Source organism: Schistocerca cancellata, chromosome 5, assembly GCF_023864275.1.
Source record: "Schistocerca cancellata isolate TAMUIC-IGC-003103 chromosome 5, iqSchCanc2.1, whole genome shotgun sequence".
In the NCBI taxonomy this organism is placed as follows: Eukaryota; Metazoa; Arthropoda; class Insecta; order Orthoptera; family Acrididae; genus Schistocerca; species Schistocerca cancellata.
The window spans coordinates 335,895,171-335,919,229 of record NC_064630.1 but is presented as its reverse complement, the minus strand read 5'-3'; the positions used below and the strand labels follow the sequence as shown (position 1 = coordinate 335,919,229).

At 41.5% G+C, this 24,059-nt stretch overlaps 1 protein-coding gene across 1 annotated transcript in view; it reads right to left on the bottom strand.

The window, feature by feature from the left end:
* LOC126188270 (glutamate receptor 1-like) overlaps positions 1 to 24,059 on the bottom strand; it is a 1,232,223-nt gene that overhangs the window by 615,090 nt on the left and 593,074 nt on the right. The window contains exon 3 of the mRNA XM_049929849.1: positions 4,148 to 4,275. Coding sequence (XP_049785806.1) covers positions 4,148 to 4,180 — 33 coding nt within the window. The 5' untranslated portion in view covers positions 4,181 to 4,275. The remainder of the gene's footprint in view (positions 1 to 4,147; positions 4,276 to 24,059) is intronic.

Below are 24,059 nucleotides of genomic sequence, written 5' to 3'. Positions count from 1 at the left end.
GAAAGCGCTTTTGTTCGGTTGACCTTTTCGCGCTTTACCCTCTCAGGGATCGTTCCTTACAGTTTATTCCCATTATCATAATTTCACTACATAAGGGGAGCAGAGAAGAATGGAGAATCATTCTAGCGAAAATTCGAACCCCAGATGGGAAGATATGTTGACATAAGCGATTTGGACAAAAGGAAGATTGCTAAGGCATGGCCGGGAACTGTGTTCGAGCGGCTCTAGGCGCTTCAGTTCGGAACCACGTTGCTGCTACTGTCGCAGGTTCGAATCCTGCCTCCGGCATGGATGTGTGTGTTGTCCTTAGGTTACTTATATTTAAGTAGTTCTAAGTCTAGGGGACTGATGACCTCAGATGTTATGTCTCATAGTGCCTAGTCCTGGCTCCTGGGTACGGATATCACGAAAACCGTGAAGAAGATCGGCTGTTCATATTCTCCTTTCGTGACAGTGATTGAAGGGCTGTGAAACCATGAGTAGGCGACAAGGTATTAGACATCCACGCCTCATCACAGGTCATGGAGTTCGGTGGCTCGCCCATCTGTAAAGTATGGGAGGCAGCGGTCTGGGCAACTCTGATAGCAGAGTATAATGCTTGTGCACAAGTGTATCGGAACACACAAATGAACGTGTTAACCCAACGACATCGACACTTAAGACTGCAGTGAAGTCGGAAGCATCGTGTTTGGAAATGTGTCACTTAAAGGGGTGAATGGTTCAAATGGCTCTAAGCACTATGGGGCATAACATCTGAGGTCATCAGTCCCCTAGACTTAGAACTACTTAAACTTAACTAACCTAAGCACATCACACACATCCATACCGAGGCAGGATTCGAACCCGTGGTTCATGAGGACACATCAGGACCGATCCACGATTTCTACCATCATAAGACTCCGCTTCAATCATGCCTCTTTCCCACAACATCTACATCGGATCAACGCTTACAGTTCACCAGCATGTGAGTGTGATCCTGAGTCGGAAGCTGATGTCAACCACATCTTATTTATGTGCCCCAAATTTGACTGTGAACGGTTGGTCTTTCTGAAGACATTGCTGAGTATGGGCTACCATCTTCCTCAGTCAGCTTCTTCTCTTTTGTGTACTAAAGACGTTCGTCTATATAAAGTGATAGTCAACTTCATCAAGAGTACTGGTTACAATCTGTAGGTTTTAATGGTGTACATACAATTTAAATATGTTTTTCTGATGAAGATATTTCAGAATTGGTGTGAATTGTAAGCCAAGATACTTTTAATTATTTTCCAATTCAATTCGATTCAGTTTTTAAAACATTATGTACAAAACTGTAACAGTTAAGCTTTTTATTCTTGTAAATCTGCATTTCTGTATTTGTTTATTCAATTATGTGTACATTGTCACTATGTGTTGCCGATGGCTAAATTGAGTAAACACTCAAAGGCGAAATTAAAAAAAAAATTAAATAAAAAAAATAAAAAAAACCTGCGACCGTAGCAGCAGCAGGATTCCGGATTGAAGCGCCTAGAGCCGCTCGGCCACAGCGACCGGCTAAAGGGATGAATCATATGTCTTGTTACACCAGATAGATGGTAGTTTTAAGGCCACTCAACAGTGTAACGCGCTAAGATAGCAGGCCAGTGTGGAAAGTATTGTGGTGTAGAGACATTTACGTGGGCTTCATGGATCTGGGTCAGTAATCGAAGGCACCACGACAGCTGTGGATGTTACCGCGGACCACTTGCATCCTTCTATGCTTGATGTCTTCTTCGACGCCAGTGGTATCTTCAGGGTACACAATTGTCCATGTCACAAGGCCGGAAACTTGAGGCAATGGTTGGATGCCTTTGGCACCCAATTCGCCTGGTTTGGATCAGATGGAACACATTTGCGGCACCACCGGGCGCCGGCGCCATACCTACGAGCCACTGGCGAGTAATTTACGGTTGCGTGACATGTGCGTGGACTTCTGGTGCCATATACCTCTGTAAACCTATCAAGCTCTGATACCACACAGAATCGCTGCTGTAATGCGTTCCGAAGGTCGAACGTCATTATGTAAACTAGGTTATCGGAATGTTGTGGCTCAAAATTGGTTCACATGGCTTCAAGCATTATGGGACTTAACATCTGAGGTCATCAGTTCTCTAGACTTAGAACTACTTAAACCTAACTAACCTAAGGACATCACACACATCGATGCCCGAGGCAGGAGTCGAACCTGCGACCGTAGCAGAAGCGTTGTTTCGGACTGAAGCGCCTAGAACCGCTCGTCCACAGAGGCCGGCTGTTGTGGCTCATCATTGTACGAATGAAAACTGAAATAGTGTCTGTAACCATTTCAGGTGATGACTTCTGCCCATGCAAGTATTAAAACTATTTTTTATGTGTTTGGCCCCACTCCAGATACAGCTGACATACAAAATGAAAGCCAAAAATATTTGAAAAATCATTTGTGACTAAGGGCATAAGTTAGTCACTGTGATCTCTATATTCACCAGTACTCTCTCTAGTTTATGCACTTCCGTAGCAGAGTGGCCAGCGCAGTTGTCTATCATGTGGGGGCCGTGTGTTCGATTCCTGGTACTGCCAGAGATATTTCCTTGGTGGGCGGACTGGTGCGGTGTGCACTCAGCCTATTAGACCAACCGAGGAGCTACTCGGCCGATTAGTAGCGGTACCAAACTCAGAAAATCCGACAACAACTGGAAGGGTGGGTGCTGACCCCATGCGCGTAAATAGTGCATCGCATGAAGCCATCGGCAGAGGACGACACGGTGGTCGGTTGGTCCGATTGGTCTGCCGAAGCCCCGAACGAAGAATTTTAGCTTTTTACTCTACCTAGATTAAAACAGACCTAATATAAATTAATGTCAAGTGACAAACATTTGACTACTTATAGAGCTTGTGCAAGGTTTAAAATTTGCTGTTGTTCGATGCGGATTGTTGTTGGTATTTGACAGACATAGTTAAAAAGTGGATTAGGTTATCATAAAGTGTTCAGAGTATCACAGTTTCTTGCGCAGCAAAACAATCTGCGGAAAGCTAATACCTTGGACTAACTGCTGCGTAGGGTATGGAGGTTCATACCTGATAAGGGCGTAAAATCCTGAAATTTCATATCACCTGCGGGCGTCATGTGAAGAAATAAACTGAGCACACATCTCTCCGACTCAACAGTTAGAGACCTAGAGTAGTTTATGGAAAAATGAAACGTGAATAGTCTGAATGAAATACAGATTATAGAAGGTGCAAATGTAATCGCCTCACAATATAGCTGAGAGATACAAGCGTTGAGAAATCAACTGGTACCTAAATAACATTGAAAACATTACTGAGCTTTCAGATAATGTCGATCTTCAGAGTTAACTAACGAAAGTATGCACGCGCAGACATACACGGGCACACACGCATGCAAGCGCGCGCGCGAACGGCAATATTATCATGGCCGTCTCCATTGTCGCAGAGCTGCAGCTTGACTGTGTGTGTGTGTGTGTGTGTGTGTGGGGGGGGGGGGGGGGTGTTTTACTCAGCACTGAAGAAGGACATTGTGGGAAATCTCAGTGAAGGCTTATTTCTGTTTTATGTGCCTGTCTATCGTTCAGCGCCTCGACAATAATGTGAGTGGTTATTTTTTCTCCATCTGTTCTTTGTAGAGTGTTGACAGAACGCTACCGCGGTACGCAAACGGAACAGCAAACAAGTGGCATCTCCAGCCACTAGTATATCGACGAACTCTTGCACTAATCATAGCATGATCACTGACTAGCTAATAATGAAATTCTACAGCTATAACAGCGGGTTCTAGTGTCCATAAATTAGCAAGAGTTTCACAGTGTACAATAGCGTGTGACCAGTTCCTGGAAGAAGGTGTCAGCAAAAAGACCGAAACGTCACTTCAGAAGACGCTACAAATATCCAAGAACTTCTAACATATATTTGCAAAGATCACGAAAGCCTATTCCTTATGTAATATCATGAAGGAAAACAGTTCCTATTCTAGGAAATATTCGTGAAAACAGTCGTTGCTGTTTTCCCAGGATTTCCTTGACCTCACACAGCTTGCAAAGTGAAGTAAAAAAATATCACAATGAATGGCTCAAATGTTTCTTTAAGTGCGATGTAACTGAATATTACGGTTAATTATGGTGTTAAGAGTACTTACGTTCTCTGGGAACCAAGGCGTGACGAAAGGCATCTGGAAGGTGTTGCTGTAAGAGTGCAGCGTGTCGAAGGAGTCCGGGCTGACGGCTCCGACCAGGGAGAACACGCCCCGAGAGAACTGGCTGCAGACTGCAACAGACAGACACGCCGAGGCTCTCAACTGGGTACAACTCGCTGTGGGTGCAGCAACAAAAGGGTTTCCTAACATATGCGGGTAGCAAATTAGAAACATCTTCGGAAAGGAACTGACAAACATAATTCTATATCCTAATGTTTCTGGTGGACATGGAGAAGATTGAAGAGAATTGTGACAAAGACCCGTAGAATCAAAAAGGATAAAGGAAAAACTTACGCTTTATGTACTACACTGTTCATTAAAGAGCGTTTGTAGTACAACGCTCTTCAAAGGAGTCCCATCTTCCGGTATCATACCAGTTGTAGGCATACTGCAATATCACAGCGCACCAACCTGTACTTGCTTTCCTTTCAGGGCACAGTGACTCTTAGACGCGTGTGTGGACTTGTTGTGGGCAGAACGTGTTTAGCCGGATCTCCATGCCTTTCAGAACGGTAACCATTTCGCTTGCAAATAACTGGGTAGATACTTCACATTAGCAGTCGTATATACTTCTACGTCATTGCTTCTTAGTTAATGTATCTGTAAGTTACTATGAACCTGTGTACTTTCCATGATTGGTTGTCGTATCACTGAGGCAACAGTCATCCATACCATGACGGTTACTGAATCAAAAGATGAATACGCTCGATGAACATTCTATTTGAGAAATTACACAATACTTAGGTTCGTGTATTTTGTCAGACGTTCAGCACCAAACTACATCCTGAAACAGATACTCATAGGTAGTGTGGCTGTACCGCCTCTGGACCAATGACTTATGATTTATGACTTGTCTGCTAGAGGTGCTAGTGTCTCCATAAACATTTTTCACTGCTCGCCCTTTTACTATACCCTCCCCCCTCCCCTGGAGGCTGTGTGTGTTGTTATCTGGTGTTTATTTAGAATATAATTTATGAATGTGGGAAGGTATCCTACTGGTTTGAGGCCTTATGCTGGTGTTACTTAGAATCTAGTTTATTATCAAATTAATTATCCTCATCACTATTCGTTATTACCCCAGATGGCCTCTATATTTATGCCACCCTTATCTTAATTATCAATATTTATGGCCTGATATCGTTACCAAAATCAAAATATGACTGCCTGAGATACGTCTGACACTAAGGTGTCACCGTGTACATAGAGCAGTGCAAAAACGGCAAGAAATTAAAAAAAAAAATTGAGTAAGATAGCTTGCATATTACGTATCCTTTCTTAAAAAATATTTTGGAATATTTTGATGCAATGTAACATATCAGACTGTCTAAAAGAATTTATGTAACTGTTTTAAATAATGTACACTCGTGGTACATAGCGATTGCACTGCGGAGGCTTTGGGGTTCAGTTTTTCTTTAGAAAAGTACACTCTTGCTACGCGGCAATTACACTACGGAGTTGCAGAGTCCTTTTTTTAAACAAAATACGCAGACAACCACCTTGGTTCCAGGTTTGTCAACTACCGCTACTTCCTGCCCCCCCCCCCCCCCAATATGCGTACAGAGGTATATATGACTTTGTGAGCAGAACGCAGCGCTCCTTGGAACTCACGGACTTCGAACGTGGTCAGGTGATTGGCTGTCACTTGTGTCATACGTCTGTGCGCGAGATTTCCACACTCCTAAACTGACAGAGACCGCCGACTGCTGGAGAGGGTCGTGATGTGTAATAGGCAGATACCTATCCAGACCATCACACAGGAATTCCAAACTGCATCAGGATTCATTGCAAGTACTATGACAGGCGGGAGGTGTGAAAACTTGGATTTCATGGTCGAGCGGCTGCTCAAAAGCCACACATCACGCCTGTAAATGACATGCGATGCCTCGCTTGGTGTAAGGAGCGTAAACATAGGACGATTGAACAGTGGAAAAGCGTTGTCTGGAGTGACGAATCACGGTACACAATGTGGCGATCCGATGGCAGGGTGTGGCAATGGTGAATGCCCGGTGAACGTCATCTGCCAGCGTGTGTAGTGCCAACAGTGAAAAAAAAAAAAGTTCAAATGGCCCTGAGCACTATGGGACTTAACTTCTGAGGCTATAAGTCCCCTAGAACGTAGAACTACTTAAACCTAACTAACCTAAGGACATCACACACATCCATGCCTGAGGCAGGATTCGAACCTGCGACCGTATCGGTCCAGACTGTAGCGCCTAGAAACACTCGGCCACTTCGGCCGGCCAACAGTAAAATTCGGAGGCGGTGGTGTTATAGTGTGTATGGCGAATGCCCGGTGAACGTCATCTGTGTAGTGCCAACATTTAAATTCGGAGGCGGTAATGTCATGGTGTGGTCCCTCCTCAGTGCAACACTCCGTGAAGAATGGGCTGTCATTCCCCAAGAAACCTTCCAGCACCTGATTGAACGTATGCCTGCGAGAGTGGAAGCTGTCATCAAGGCTAAGGGTGAGCCATATTGAATTCCAGGATTATCGACAGAGGTCGCCACGAACTTGTAAGTCATTTTCAGTCAGTTGTCCGAATACTTCTGATCACATAGTGTATGTGCGAACTCGGTCCCGATTTAGTTGCTTGCTGTGTGTTGTGTGATCTACATTATGCATCTAATCAAAAGTATTTGGACACCTGTTATTATACATTAATAAGGGTCGCGAATACCGTCGAAATGCACACTATATTCGAAAAGAAAACCACGACTCGCTGTAGAAAGAAACTTACTTCACCACACTGCTATTGATTTCCTTGCTTATAAAATCAGTAACGACATTTTCCTCTAAAAAAGTGTCACATTGACTTACAGGCGTTGTAACGACGATTTTACTACCGAACGAGGTGGAGAGTGGTTGAGGGTTTTACATGTATATGAGAATTATACACTGAAGCGCCAAAGAAACTTGTACAGGGATGCGCATTCAAATACAGAAATATGTAAATAGGCAAATTACGGTGACGCTATCGGCAACGCCTATATAACACAAGCGTCTGACACAGTTGTTAGATCGATTACTGCCGCTATAATGTCAGTTTATCAAGATTTAAGTGAGTTTAAACCTGGTGTAATAGTGGGCACACGAGCGATGCGACACAGCTTCTCCGAGGTAGGGATGAAGTGAGGATTTTCCCCCTACGACCCTTTAACGAGTGTATCGTGAATATCAAGAATCCGGTAAAACATCAAATCTCATATATCACTGCGGCCGGGAGAAGATCTTTCAAGAACGGGACCAATGATGACAAGAGAATCATTCAACGTGAGAGAAGTGCAACCCTTCCGCAAATTGCTGCAGATTTCAATGCTGGGCCATCAACAAGTGTCAGCATGCGAATCATTCAACGAAACGTCATCGATATGGGCTTTGGAGCCGAAGGAGCACTTGTGTACGTTTGATGACTGCAAGACACAAAGCTTTACGCCTCGCCTCGGCCCGTGAACACCGATATTGGACTGATGATGCCTGAAAACATGTTATTTGTCGGATGGGTCACGTTTCAGGTTGTATCGGGAGGATATGGGACTCCTGATATATCTAGATACGATTCTGACAGATGACGCGTACGTAAGCATCCTGTGTGATCACCTACATCCATTCATGTCGATTGTGCATTTTGACGGACTTGGACAACTCTAGCACGACAATGCGACACTCCACACGTTCAGAATTGCTACAGAGTGGTTCCGTGGCTCCAGGAAGACTCTTCTGAGTTTAAACACTTCCGCTGGCCACCATTCACCCCAAGCATGAATATTGTTGAACATACATGGGATGCCTTGGAAAGTGCTGTTCAAAAACGATCTCCACCCCCTCGTACTCTTACATATTTATGGACAGCCCGGCAGGATTCATGGTGTCAGTTCCTTCCAGCTCTATTTCAGACATTAGTCGAGCCCATGCTACGTTGTGTTACGGCACTTCTACGTGCTCGCGGTGGCCCTACACGATATTAGGCGAGTGTATCAGTTACTTTGGCTCTTCAGGGTAGAACTGTCAGACAGATGATGAGAAGAGTCAGCAGAGCTATTTTTACACAATACCAGTGCTTGGCAGCAGTTAATACATGTAAACAGTGTCCCGCAGGCAGAAAACGAACACCATCTTCTATTTTCTACTCTCTTCAGATTAAATACTGTCAAGAGATTTAGACTTACACTACATTGTTCAGTATCATCTGTAAACAAGATAATAATCAAGTAGGTCAGATGGATCGTGTCCTAGGAATGGTGGGTGTCATGACCTACTTTTTAATTTACTTTGAGCCTATAAACGACTTTCTATGCTGCGGTATTACATACATGCGGGAAATTCAAAATTACAGCCCTCCTGACCACTCCAGAGGTTATGGGCTACCAAGACTGGTAGACAGCAACTGCCATTGGAAGTGGTTTGGCGTATTACACCTGTGTACAGACCAACCATTTCACCTGTCTATTTTGCGGTGAAAGCAGTACCGCTGTTCACAAGTACATTTTTTGACAGTTTCCAGTTCGAAATTCATCGTTGTTGGAATAGTGCCAGACATCGTGTTTGCGTAATTGATGAACTAGACACTGTAGAGCAGTCCAGAAATGTTCGGTTCAGTGACACAGAGTTGTGTGAAATTCTGTCATATCAGGAGACAACTCACCACTGAACAGAACCCACATGGAGTCAACATCAACCTTCCCTTCAACAGGAGCAGTGGCGCCACCACCAGCAGTAGTTATGGTGCCACCTCGATAGTAACTGTGTTTGGTGGTACAGTACTGAACCACTAGATCGACAGACTAGGAACAGCAATATTTTAAAAAAAGCAAACTGCTACAATTATATGGACTGAATACGATGCAGTGTGTTTTGCTAATGACTGGTTAAATCTATTACATTATATGTTCAAAACGCGATCAATGACATATTGCAATATATAATACAACTTAAAGCTTGTGTGAGCATAGTGGATGACTTTATAGCTGCATGTGAACATGATCGCACATATGCCGAATTTAACATGTAAAAAAGATATTTATTTGATAAATAGTTCCATAAAGCGAGTGGTTGTGATGAAAGAAGAATAATCGTTTATTAGTTTATATATATGAAAGTAATAAAATTAATGCTGTTTTTAAAAAGTCAGAAAATATGTTTAATTCACAATCATGCATCTTACTATACTTCTCTCCATTACTTTTATGTATGAAATTTAAATCCAGAATAATACTACAGCATGATAAATGTTTAAAAGTGTTCTGACATAAAGCATGAGGCTCTCAGAAATGTCATATTCAGTAGTAACAGTAATATGTGGAATGATCAAACTAAGTTCGCCCATAAGTGCTGCTTAACCTGTAAGGTAGGCCAGTGGTGCCAATATATAAGCCATACGTTCCTTTCCTTTTTTGTACTATAATAGAACTATTAAGTTTAAAACACTAATACCATGTGAGCATTTTACTCTCGATATCTTACATATTTTGATAAATACTACAAACGAGTTTTATTTTTGGGCTCAAGATTTAATTTTTTCTTGATCGGTGATCTATAACCATATCTGCGTATTACAACAAGCAGTACTCAATGTCTTTTTGTGCACTTAATGTAGCTCTACACGCTAATCAACCTACATAGTGGGGAAATTTAGTGTGTCGTTTTAGTGTGATGATGCCACTTCCTAGCAAACAGTATATAAGAAGGAAAGTAAGAAAACAAGACAGTTCGAACCAACTGTTAACATCGGAAGTTACCCTAGCATGGAAAGTCACTACAATGGACAGATGATTTTGATGACGATTTTAGCAGAATTAAGACGAGTTTTTGAGAAAAGAATATGGAAAATTTACACTTTGGTACAATGATTAACTGTTTTTTTTTTTTGTTTTCATTCATGATCAGTGTTGTATAATCACACTTGTGTAATACAATATGCAACCTGCATTGGTTTTTTACATATCCTCTTGTGCTCTAGCACACAGATAATTCATTTAAGAGTTTAGGATTGTATATTCACTAAAGTACGCATTAAAAAATAATGAAATATTTTAATAAATTACTGCTTTCCCATATATTTTTTCTGCCTTGACTACAGAATGATTTTTAACTGCATGGAACTAAGGCACAAGACACAGCAGCCTCCTAAATTTAGGAGGTATAGTCGGAAGTGAGGTCTGATCACATGACCAGAAGTGTCCAAAATTTCACAAATCTTAGAGTTTACAAGGAGGCTTGATTACTGCAACTGATCAGTATTATGTGGTACCAGAAGGCGTTAACATGTCTTACTCAAAAGCGCTAAAAATCTCTCAGTTGTTAGGTAAGAGGATGAGACGTCCAATGAATGCTTTCGTGTGTGGTTGTTACTGCAGAACCTCGACAATCTGGTTACTGACACTGGTCACACAAATTACGCCGAAAATGGCATCCTCCTTAGCAAGGAGAATTTACTTATGCTTACGCCTATTACAGAATCATTTTATGACACCATTATCATGGGTGAAATCGGTGATCAAGTCGGCAGCCAAAAACGGTTAGAGGACGGACGGTCTTTGATGTTAAAGAGGGAACTATGTGGTCCAATTAACAAATGTGGTAAATGCTCCAAGATAATCTCTGCTAGACGTGGTGTCAAGTTGAAGCTACCACATCTCAAACACTGGAACGGCGATGTGGCAACTAGAGGAATATTGTAAAAATGTTGGCAAAAAACCTCTGGAAATCATTTCGAGGAAATATAAAAATCCTGTGGTTATACCATATGAAGCGGAATTGGCTGACATTAAATTGAATATTGTAATGGACATACTACCTAGAAAACTGCAACAGCATGATATTGACAAATATTACTTTATGAACCCAGATATAACATTAGATTTTCCTGAGATTTTTAACAAAGCGGAAATGTGTAACTGTCTCACATCAAACTACGACTTTTGTCTGCAAGAAGAAGTCCTAGGAAACGGCAGTGTTACTGGAAACAACGATAAGATTTTTGGAATAGTCTATATATAACAAAGTCACAAGTAGCCAGAATCGAGCGAAAGAACAAAGTTACACGTAATCATCTAACCGACTTTTCAGTGTACCGTGATCTGTGTCTGCTTAGCTAAAGAACATGATACTGCCAAATCAGGAGCTACATCTTATAACTACAGAAAAAAACAGTGTGTTTTACCCTGCGGAACATGTGTAACTGCATTAAACACCAACAAACAGTCTTTACAATATGCTCCAATACACTTTATGCGCCCTTTGGTGTAAATTATCCGACAGCTTACAAAACAGCTCCAGCACTGTATTTAATTCTGTTCTGCAATTTGTCTACTGAGACAATCAGTACACATAAAAGCTGACAGGAAAGCTTCCACACAATCAAGAAAGAGCAAAACTTACAAACCATGTTCCGTCTACCTACAGTTTTAATTATTTACCTGTAAACTACGTGGAGATTGTTAACACAGACACCAACATAGACGGTATAAGTTGGGGGGTAGCAAGTGGAACGACAGTGGTGCTTTGTACCACATGTGGACAGCAGAAGGGTACAGAGTGCCAACAACATAGCTTGCATATTGTCAAGTACTGCTAACGCCCTGCGGGTAACCAGGGATATTTGCAGCTACAAGGGTAACGTCTATTCACACACCGACCGGGATGGGATGGCACCAGCGTGAATGATTGGCTGGAGTACCGGCAGGTCAGGGTAGAAATCTGCAGTGTCTATCACACAACGATCTGGATAAATTCGCGCATGTTTGAGGTGCTAGCGGACAGAGCGTTTCAAAACGTGATAGTGAAGACATTGTCTCTTCTCGTAGACAGGTGCTCTGCAGTCAACTGTCTCACCTGATCAAGAATGAATGGCGGTGTCTACAGGGGAAGTGTAGAGATCGTTTATGTACTGAAGTCTATGACAAATGTGATACATGGTACTGGAATAATTCAAATTAACAGAAGTTTTATGAGAGATTAGACATAGTAAACATATAGTGATTGGTGTCATTGAAACCAGCATTCAAGTGTGATTTAGAATTATCTTTCTGTCAATTATAGTTATTAATTTTAGCTAGTTGGTTCACAGTTTTACAGATTCGTACCTTACTATATGGCACTGTGATGAAATGATATGGTGGGAGACGCACAGAAGTTGTCAGTCAATAACAGACGAACTAAAACGTACGGAGGAGATATTAAAAATGTAGCTGGTAACTGATATTGAGAGGATTATCTGACTTCTGTCGGCGGAAGTCCAGGGGTTCGAGACCTTTTCGTGATCGTGAACTGAAGAGAGTCCTGTTATTCTATTGTATTTGAAGCCTTGGGTCGGTAACACAGGAGAGTCCAAACGAATCGGTTTTAGAAGCAGCAGTGTTTTACGGACGTCATTAGTTACGGAATTTTGCTTTTACCGCGATTTAGACGATTACGGTGTGGCTGAAACATCAGTGCTTTGAGATATCATTGGGTTTGTCTCGGCCTCGAATACTTACGCCAGTGGCATTATATCTGAGCAGTAAAGCTGTATTGGTAAGTGTGATCAGACTCAAGAACAATTAAAAGCTTTCTGTAAATTAAGAGTGACCCTTTTAACGAGTCTAGTAAACTGGTTGCTGCTGAAGGGACAGAGACGGTTAATGTCATTGATAAACTACTGCTATTAAATAAACAAGAACAATTTAAAGAAAAGTTTTTGTCGCCCTGTTTCATTGGTAAAATTCAACTCAAGTTACTTAAATTTAATTAGAACACTACTAATAGCTCTGCTACGACATTATAAACTTGAGATCATCGTAAAGGGTATTGTTTTGCAGCGGTGCATGTTTGGTATTCAGACAAAATCTGAAGAGGAAAATTTCAATTAAAATTCAATGTGTCATTTAAGTTCCCCTTTGAAGGAAGAATCATAATTCACAGTAGGAAGTGGAAACTTACAAAGTATTACACAGAAGTGCTATTTTAAAGCTAGAGAAACATTTTTCTTTCAATCTATGGCATTATCTTCTACATTACCAGCAAATGTACATATTACTGAATTAGGACTAGTTCCCACGGGCAGTTTTATTCCAGAAATCTTTAGAAAAAGAACTAATATGTCAAACAGACTTACACCATTCCCTATAAAGGAAATTATTCCTTTAAGTACAGTTAATGTGTTATAAGCACTGAAAAGGAAACTAGAAATGGAGTGGGACGAAGTCAAAAAAAGACAACTGTCGTACATGGTAGAAACAACTGCCACGGCGGTGCTACCAATGGAAAAAAAGACCATCGTAAATGTGGTGGTAACAGTTACATACTAGTTGAAACTCAGTGTATGGAATAATATGGACACAACAGGGGAATACAAGGTACCTGTGTTTATTGTACATAGCAACGAAAAACGCTTACATTGAAATGCTTGAAGAAGACGATGGATTTGAGGAAATTTACGTATTATGTTAAAAGAAAGACTAAAACTTTGTGTGTAATCCTCCTTTCTCGTTTAGATCTGCATGAAAAGCATGTACTTGTATATGGTGAATTGGATATAGTGCATCTAGCGAGAGAAAAGCCGTTTATAGACTTTAAAACTGACAGAATAACATCAGTTATTGATTTTTTAACGAAGAAATTCGCCAAACAGCCGTGCACTGCAGAAGGTATTTTATTTTATTTTCGCTACCAGTTTTGGTAATTCATTATGCCATCTTCAGCCCCATATGCAATTCTCACAAATAATCGACATTGGCATACTGGGGCCATGTATCCGTAAGTGCTTCCATCGAGGACTTGACTGAAGATGGCATAGTGAATTGCGAAACTGGTAGCGAAAAAAAAATCTCAATCGCACGGCTGTTTGGCGAATTTCTGTGTGAAATATTTGACCAGCCGCTGTCCCATGTCCGCCATGGATCAAAAAAGTCAGTTAATGGTAGTTCATTTGCAGGAGTTGCAAGCTGAAAGTCCTACACGGAAATTAAACGAGAATGTGGGGCAAAAGAGTTGTCAACGATTTTTCAAGGCGTGGAATGTCATAAAAATAGTGTAATGCACGAAATAAACGGCAAAATTAAAATATCCAAAGCTCTCCGCTAGAAGAATGGTACGAACGAACAGAGATAATTGTGAAGGTGAGAAGGGAGATTGCTTACAGGAAAAAATGAACTAGATATATACTGTAATTTGAAAGTATACCTTATGTACGTATGAAATCACTAGTTGAGTAAAGAATTAGATGATTGTGATTCCGATTTTAAATTGTAAGTTAAAAATTAACCTATGTATTATGAAAATTATGCCAAATAGATACAAAGAAACAATTTTTTTCTACATGTAAATGTTTCTGCAAAAATTAATAAAGATTTTGTACAAGAATATTGTTTTCTTAATCGCGCCCCACCAGGTGTGGGTTGGCTTGTTTAGCGTCGAACTGTGATTCGGATTCCTCCACTCAGAGTACCTGCTAAGTGTTTGCAAGATCACTTCTTCTCCTCCTCCCCCTCCTCGTCCTCCTCTTTGTCTTCTACTTCTTCTTCTTTTTTTGCTTCTTCTTCCAAGTGTCTAATGAGAAGAGCTTCTGTCAACACAATGCTAGCTGTCGAAGCCACCGCTTACATACATCAAAAGAGACGTGGATTGTGGTGGAGGTGTAGTTTGTTACAATGTTAGGTAGCGCAGTGTAAGTGAGTGTACCGATTTTTAGCTATCTTAAATATAGTTTAATGTTTACTGATTCTTGCGAAATGTTGCTCCATGAGAACCTAACAGGGGCATCACCCATTCTCACTTTCTCGGGTGTTGCTAACATGAATACTGATCAGTTGCAGCAGTCAAACTGCTTATACTCTCAAGATCCGAAACGCATGAAAAACATGGAAATTATGTTCCAGGAAGTGCTTATCCAGTTCCAAACTTCAAGCCCAGTTGCTCTATTTTGTTATTTTGTGTGTATCTAGGTGGCGGGAGGGGGGGGGGGGGGGGGATGGCACGTGGGTACAAGTGTAACAGCATATATCCGTAGCTGTTGTGGATGTGGGTATCCATTAATGAAGAACTGAATGTAGGATGGATGATGCAATCCATACAAAAAGCATTGTTCTTATTTCCTGCGTTGTAAGCGTCACCTTTCTTACTTTATGAAGGACAGGATTTTTAAAATTTTTCTCCTCTCCTTGTGTTAGTTATTTTTAGCGTTTTTCCTGAAGTTATGTTATTTCAGCATTATACTTGCGCCCGCCAACTTGCCTGCTATCCATTCTCAACATTTATTGCAGATGAAAATAACTGGCATAATTTTCATACAATAATTTGAACTGTCAAACCCAGTGTCCTAATGTTACATGCAGATAGCGCAGATAAAAAAAGTATACCTGAGGCTTCTGAGAGGAAGCGATGCTGTCCCCTGACAGATTACTATCGAAATTAGTTTCTCAGGAAAACAGAGATCTACGTGAGTTTGTATGTAACGTACATTTGAGTTTTTTTCATGTATTGATCTTTAATGGTGTGTATTATTTTTTGAATAAATGGGTATGACTGGATAGGCAGCTCAACCAAGCGAAGGATGTACCTGTGTAGTTTATCTTTGCTTTTTTAAATTGCAGTGAGTGGCTAGTCCAGTCTGTTACGTTGTTTGATAAGGCAGATGTCACTCATTGAAAACAGAACAGAAAATAGATTTGCACTTACATTTTCTTAACAAAATACACAGAAAGTTGTGTACAATTTCGCACGTCGTACTGTTACTAAGTCTTCCACATAAAGAAAGAAATGAAATGACAAATTCAGGGGATTCGACTGTAAATCCACAGACTGATTGCAGGACACTCATTTTAATTCGCACTACAGTTACCATCCCGTTACTTTTTCAGTGTTCTGTCAGTTATGTCGTTAGCTAGCTAGTTTTATGTTGTTTGAATCATTGGTACCATTAAAGGTAGCAATGAATAACAAGTCATTTTACATTCCTATATAATGCTGGAAACATGCTCACTAACGGTTTAAGAGCTATTTGGGTAGATGTTTACTGACTATTTACAATTTTTTAATACAAATTGTAATTGTTTAGTTACACCTGTTCCTTTATTCCCTCTCAAAATATGAATTTCAAATTTATACCTAGCACAATGAATGTCAAATGTTAGCTAAGTGATGGAAGAAGGGCGGAAAGTTAGCAAAAAATCTTTTCATTAATGATTTTGTAAAAATCTTTCGCAAGCAAAGAACGTTCTAGCAGCCACACAACATCACATCTTGGGGGTGGAGTACCTGTGAGACCAGAGTAGATGCAGTGGAGGCGCAGAACAATGGTCGTGCAACAAGAGGTACGGTTACCGCAACCAGCCGTTGTTTTCCGAAGGATGAAGGCTAAAAATTGATTGTACTGCATCAGGTGTTGAATTGTGTTCATTCTGGACTGACCAGACTATCATTGTGCCAGATTTTTAGTGACCCAGTTAGGAGTTTAATAATACAAGGCGCACTGTCTGTAACTTTCAAAAATTTGATTGATTTTGTTTTCTGTAGACATTCGTTCCTTTAGGTAAGAAAAGGTGTTTGTCTTAATTTCAATCAGCTTACTTGATATACAGGTTTTAATTCTGGTGAGTGAATCTGCGAGAACCATTTATTCCTTGTTTTATGATGGAATATTTTTTGGCTATTTACTGAGAGCCAAACACTTTCTTCACATAGATGCATAATCTAGAGCCGCAGTAACGATTTATGTGACTGCTGACGAATATTTCCGGGTGATGTTTTTGTTAGGCGCGGTGTATAAAGTTAAGCCGAGATAAACAGTAATGTTACTGTACGCTCCGTGTCCGAAGGTTGAAATATTTTCAAATAAACTGAGTCATTCATATAGAAAGGCATCTGCCTCACTGGCAAACGTTCTGGAATCTAACTGATTTTAGTAGGTTTATTAATTCAGAAAAAACATGGTGCATGATCAGTCGAGAATGAATACAACAAGGCCACTGACATTGTACCTCCACGCAATCTACTTTTTGGCTTCATTCTTCATAAAACAATGGATGGTTATGGTCGTCATGTCTCTTGTACCATAACCTTTGCTCCACGCCTCCACTGCATGTACTTTGGTATTTCTGGTACTCCATTCCCAGGAATCTGTAATGCTGTGTGGTGGCTCAGAAGTTCTTTGATGACGATGTGAAAAAGATTTCCATAGAATAATTAATAAAAATATTTCCTTCCCACATGTTGCCCTAGTCTCATCACTCAGCAAGCATTCGAAACTTATTATCCTAGGCTTACATCTGGAATTAATATTTTAGCGAGAGTAAAAAAACGAATGGAAGCTGACAATGATGTTTGGTTTCTGAAGCTCTCAACAGCGCAGTTATTAGCACCCGTACAAATTCACAAACTTTGCTCAGTCCAATCTCGCCACTTTCATGAATGAGGATGAAATGATGAGGACAACACAAACAGCCAGTCATCTCGAGGCACGTGAAAATCCCTGGCTCCGCCAGGAATCGAAATCGGGACTGCGAGCCGACGAGCAGCGGACAAGAAAGTTGACCGTTACAAGAGGTAAATCAGTAATTCCAGCGGGTCACCATCTAAATATTACATATTCTTCAACGGAATAGAGGAAACTGTGAAGTAGAAATAGTTTTGTGATGTTTGAAATTTTCCCGGCGTACTGATTGTTCCATAAAAACACGGGAGAACTGCCGTAAGTCAGTAACATCTTGCCACGATATTTCCGCACAAAGTCTTTTGGCCATCTTCCGGTGAGTATAGCTGGAGAAGTACTGGCGAATACCCGCAGAGCTCTGCTATTTAAAGCCAAAGGGGGCTGCATTACGCATGCGCTGCAAATGTACTCTTTAACGTGCGCGTTCACAACTCCGTGCGCTGCGCCTGGCGCCCTCCGCAGTGAAAACTTGGCATTTCGATATCAGATCGATCTTCATCTTTATACCGGTAACTACGTTGACGGCGAAGTTTCTCTACAACGGGAGTCAAAGCGTAATTTAACTGGTAACCGCTATCTCGATTGATAAGAGTCTCGCTGTCTGACAATTTTATTTCTATGGATTCATTTATAACTGAACTCCAGAAATTTGATGTTTGAGCCACAATTTTTGTATCATTGTAATTCATAGAATGGCCAGTAGAAATGCAATGTTCAGCGATTGTGGACTTGGTGGATTGGAGAAGACGAGTATGCCACTGGTGTTCCACAATACGTTCCTCAACTCAAGCTGATCCATTACTTTCGGTTTATAGCGACAACGAGAGCCGCAGGCCCATTTTTCCTGTAGGTGTGTTGCGCCCCAATATCCATGTTGACTGTCAACCCAGAGGTCGACATGGTTGAAATATTAATCGTTTCTGTAAACCATACTAATGTATATGTCCTGTGAATATGAACATGCTGGCTCTAGTCGTTCAAGGTGTTCTCTTTGTTCTGAATATGAGTGTATATATGGGCCACGAAGGACATCTGAACACGAATCTCCCCCATAGTAGCCTAGCACCGTGACGACGTACGAAAACATGGTTGCTACTGAAATTCTTTTGGTGTTGCACATCTTGATCTTGGACCGTTCACTGTTTTTGTTTTGCTTCTTTTTCTCAGTTCAGCACACCTTCTTGTTTTCCTGCATGATCTTTGCTCAGTTTTTGACGGACTATACCCTAGCCGGCCGCGGTGACCGAGCGGTTCTAGGCGCTTCAGTCCGGAACCGCGCGACTGCTACGGTCGCAGATTCGAATCCTGCCCCGGGCATGGTTGTGAAGGAGTCCTTAGGTTAGTTAGGTTTAAGTAGTGCTAAGTTCTAGGGGACTGATGACCTCAGATGTTAAGTCCCATAGTGCTCAGAGCCATTTGAACCATTTGACTACCCACTGGGCAACCTCACCATTAAATCTGAAGGGCATGGGATGAGGAGTTTCCCTTATCTGTACCACTTCTGCCAGCAAAAAGGCAATCGTGACGTGTTCGCTGTTCCATTCTGCTTACATCCATTTTGTAGCACGGCCAGGCTCACACTGAATGTTTCAGCCGCCGGTACGCAGCCATCCTCGCATCCGGTCGCAATCTGTCAGTTGATTTCGCTACTTGTTGCCGCGGGCGACATGTTTGCGTGATATACCATAGTTGCATCATTTATGGAATGACCCTTTTATATACTATTATTTTGCTTAAGGCGGGTGTGCAAATAATATGGTCGCACTTCTTTGTTGGTGTGGTCATCTGATGATAGTTGCGAAACGAGAAATAAACTGTTCAACTAAATATTGTACTCCATGAGAATTTTAAACAAAATATAATGGAATTCTACAAAGAATGTCCATAGTGTTCAACAGAAATGGGTGCTACATTGTGTCAGCAACCATTAAGCAGCTATGCAGCTCACAAAATTACACCGTCTCTCCATTTACGGCTTCCAGCGCCTTAAGGAAGAATTAAGAGGGACCGAAACAGGTGCTGTCGCCAAGTTGCTTGGGGGACAATTTCCGACGGCAGGCATGAGGGCGGCCAAGAAAATGAGACTGGAGGAGCAGCAGGCAGCGGGGCCGCTAATGTCTCGGGCGAAAGTTGCCGTCTCGTAACGAGACCGGAGCGCTGCCGGACCCCGCGGTGGCGGCGGGGGCGGCGGCGGGGGCGGCGGCGGAGGAGGCCAACTGGCGGCAAGTTTGGCACGGCGGCAACTTGGCGCGGCCCATCCTTGCAAGTTCCAGATTCCCGCGTGCCTCTGTTGGTGCGGCTAATTAATGAAGGCTAACTGCGAAAAGACCCGCCTCAAAAGCACTTTCGTGTAGTTTCTTTGGTCAGGTACGAACGTCTCTCAGACCCGACACAGAGTTTACAGTTTATTTCTTGGCAAGGACACAGTTGGAACCAGTAACGGATATGCAAACAGGATTAACAAGACACTCAATACAGCCCTCTTCAACCGAACGGAGGAGAAACTGTATTTGTTCTACACCGTTATTTTCCTTTCTGTGTCGCACATAAAATTTCAAGAACAGTGTCCAAATCAGATTCGCAGGAGAGCTTCTGTGAAGTTTGGAAGGTAGGAGACGAGGTACTGGCGGAATTAAAGCTGTGAGGACGAGGCGTGAGTCGTGCTTGGGTAGCTCAGTAGGTAGAGCGCTTGCCCGCGAAAGGCAAAGGTCCCGAGTTCGAGTCTCGGTCCGGCACACAGTTTTAATCTGCCAGGAAGTTTCATATCAGCTTACACTCCGCTGTAGAGTGAAAATTTCATTCTAGAAACTATCAATTATCCAGCTACTGTGCATCAGGTGACAGTAAGCTACGCCTAGTCGGCACTTGTCTCAGTAACTGCCTATTACGTGAAGCATGAATACGGTACAGCCATAGAAGAGATTTGAAACTAACAAGGGGACCAAACGACATACTGATTTTCATAATTTTTAATACTAATGTTAAGTGAAGTTCGGCATACAAATGTCAATCGTACAAAGCAGTTCAACGCAACTCTCAAAAATTCTCGACAGAATCGAATGTGAAGTACTTCCGAAAGGCCGGTTTGTTGACTGCTTGACGCTGTGGAGGAGCCTGTCACTTGGGCGGCTGAGGTTCTATTCACAGCAGTGCTAAATTTTTAAATGGAGACGCACGTATTATGTGCATTTCCATTAAGATTACAAGGCATAAAAATTTGTAATGTTTTTCTTTAATTGAAACAAATTTTATTAATAATGTTTTATAATAGATCCCCCAATTAAGAATTTGAAATTGTAATGAAAATTGGAAATTTGTGTGTGATATGTAATATATATCTGTACTAATAATAAAACTGTAAAACCGTCGTGTCTTTGTTTTTTTGAACACGTTGATCTACAAAACTATGACACGAATTTTCAGGGGGAGTTTCACAAGTAACTTGAGCGCCGCTTGGCACAAATAAAGATTTTATGTAATCATAATCGTCTCAGGAAAGAAATCCTAATTTAAAGTTTTATCTAAAATCATCTGCGCAGCTTAGTAACTCGTATGTTCAACTCAGTGACACGACCATCACAGCATAATTCACCAAAGAACCAATACAAAGTTCTGTTAGTTTCATAGTATACCAAAGAACCAGTAGATGGCGCCGTTAGATTTTTCAAGTAATGTACAGATGTATTTTCGAAAGTGCATGTAAACGACACAATTTAAATACACCGAAATTGTGAAATGGTACGATGCTCAAAGTTATTTCTGTCCAGCTTAATACCATAGAAGCCGAAGTTTTGATGGGAAGCGGCGCAAGTGAACTACATTTTGTGCCGCGAATCCCGCTTATTCCCAATAATTTACAATTTCGCTTTAAATATGAACGCTATAATTCCCGGTGAGATTACGTTACGCTACGACCATAGCCAATGCACAAGACCAAATGCTGGGTACTGCGGGCGTGTGCCTTAGTGTCAGTTGCTTTTTGCAAGGCCAGATCTACTTGACTCTTCCCAGCGTTAGTGATACAAACAAGCTCTTCGTTCATGAGCCGAATCATACTAACCTGAGCGTTTATGCAAAGAAGCTCCGCACATAAAAAAATTCAGTATGTACGAAGATTCACGCACAGCTATAAATAAATACCTTGGCGGCGATGCGTTTCTCAGTCAGATACAAGAAAATTTGTATTTCTCATAAAAATGACTGGTCTGTGTTAGTTAGCTTATTTGATGAATTTTATATTTCGACTGAACTGAATGAAAAAGAAAACTAAAAGCGAAATGCGACAGCGATCATCCGGAAATCAAACCCAAATCACTTACGTCGGAGACGTGCACTTCACCACGTCGATAATCGACAGTACTTCAGGTTATTAATGACAGGAAACTACAAAATTTTAAAGTCTATTTTCTCGAGGATGTATGAGAGTTGTATCTATCAACTTTGTGTGACTGATATTTGATTTCGGAATTTCACGTACCATTGGGGCCAGCAGTAGCCAGAATACAGAGTCACTAAGTGTTGTAAATTAACAATTATCGCGTAGAAAGGTGATTAAGAATGTGTTTCGTTGTTTCAAATCCCTTATATTGCGATGCAAGACGACTGAGTAGCTGTAACAGATGAAACAGGAAGGAAGCAGGAATCAAATAATCGAAAGGGCGACGCACAATGAAAATCTTGAATTTAAGTAACGAAAGGAGATAGTATAAAAATTCGGTAAATGAAGCATGTAAAATGAACCAAAGACGTTTCAAAAAGTAGATTCACAGGCAGTTAAAATGGCGTAACAGAAATGGTTGCACGATAAATTCGAAGATGTAGCAGCATGTGTGACTACAGAGATTCAGTTTACAGCAAAACTAAGAGACCTAAGCACATGAGAGAAGCATCTATATGACTAGTAAGAGCTCAGATGGCAAGCCAGTGCTAAGAAAACATAATAAGGCAGGACGTTGGAATGAATGCATAAAATGGTTATAGAAGGGAAACAAATTTCAACACAATATTATACAAACATTGTGCGCCACAAGAGTGAGTGGAAGGATTATGAGAAACGGCCTTGCCGGCCATTGTGGCCGAGCGGTTCTAGGCACTTCAGTCCGGAACCGCGCTGCTGCTACGGTCTCAGGTTCGAATCCTGCCTCGGGCATAGATGTGTGTGATGTCCTTAGGTCAGTTAGGTTTAAGTAGTTCTAAGTCTAGGGGTCTGATGACCTCATATGTTAAGTCCCATAGTACTTAGAGCCATTTGAACCAGAAACGGTCTTGATTGACTCAGTGACGCACGATGCCTTTTATTTCAGACCGCTGTAAAATGTTGTCATTTAGGCTGTAGTAAATAGTTTTGAGTGTGTGGCATTTTGTTATGACCGCCGTCGTAAGCATTGTAACGTAGTCACTATTTATTAAAATGCGCATTGAGACTATATATTGTTCAATAATTATCTTGTATGCAGTTAGTTCGTGGTTAAGGTGATCACTTGATTCGCTGAGCTAGTCGCCAAGCAGCTTACCAAAAACCAATTGACATATGTTACAGAAGGCTCCCAATCCTGAAAGAGGCGGCAGGAATTTGATACCGAAATAGGAAGTATTACGGAATGATAGCCAATAAAACATGAAAGTTTGTAAGCATGTGTAAGGAAAGATTCAAAATAAACAAAAACAGCAATTAAAAAATTTTATACTGAATAACTGAAAAATAAATATTTTTCGTCTTCTAAAAGTGCAGGAGTCTCCTATTGAGCTTTGCTTGTACAACAAAAAACACTTGTTATATGAGACCACAAGCTGTGGTCTACAGCAGGTCGAGACGTAGCGAAAGCAAAGAGTTACCATTTCCCGCATGACACGTTGAACAGCAGCAGATAACGGTGTCCTGGAGACGGAGAGTGACTCAGCTACAGTCACAGGGACAATTTGTGAGTGGTTGGTTGCTTTGTTGGTTCAATGATTGAAGGGGTCAAGTTAGGAGACCATCACACCCTCCTAACTGGAACTGGCTAGTCAACAAAACTACACACAAAGAAGGGTCTAGTAAGTGAAACTCGAAGAGAGAAAAACCCAACATCTACTAAGGATCAACAACCCTAGAGGAAGGAACAAGGAAGAAGAGGGAAAAGAAGAAATTTGAGTGAGGTGTCCCATCCAGGGAGCAGCTGGAGGCAGAAAGTCAGATGGGAGGTATACCCACTGCCAATTACCAATGACCACTCCCAACAAATCCCAGAACACACTAGTGACACAGACTGAGCGAGAAAAGCACAGGAAAACAGAGGAATAGCGCCAAGTCAAACAGAAAATGCAAGAAGGGGGAAGAAGAGCAATAGAGTGGGTAGGCTGAGGGCTGTGGTGGACCACCAAGCCCAGACAGCTACCCGTTTGGGTCAGGGGAGACAACAGGGCATCCCGCTAACCCCCCAGTAACGCACAAGGCTGAAGCACCATCC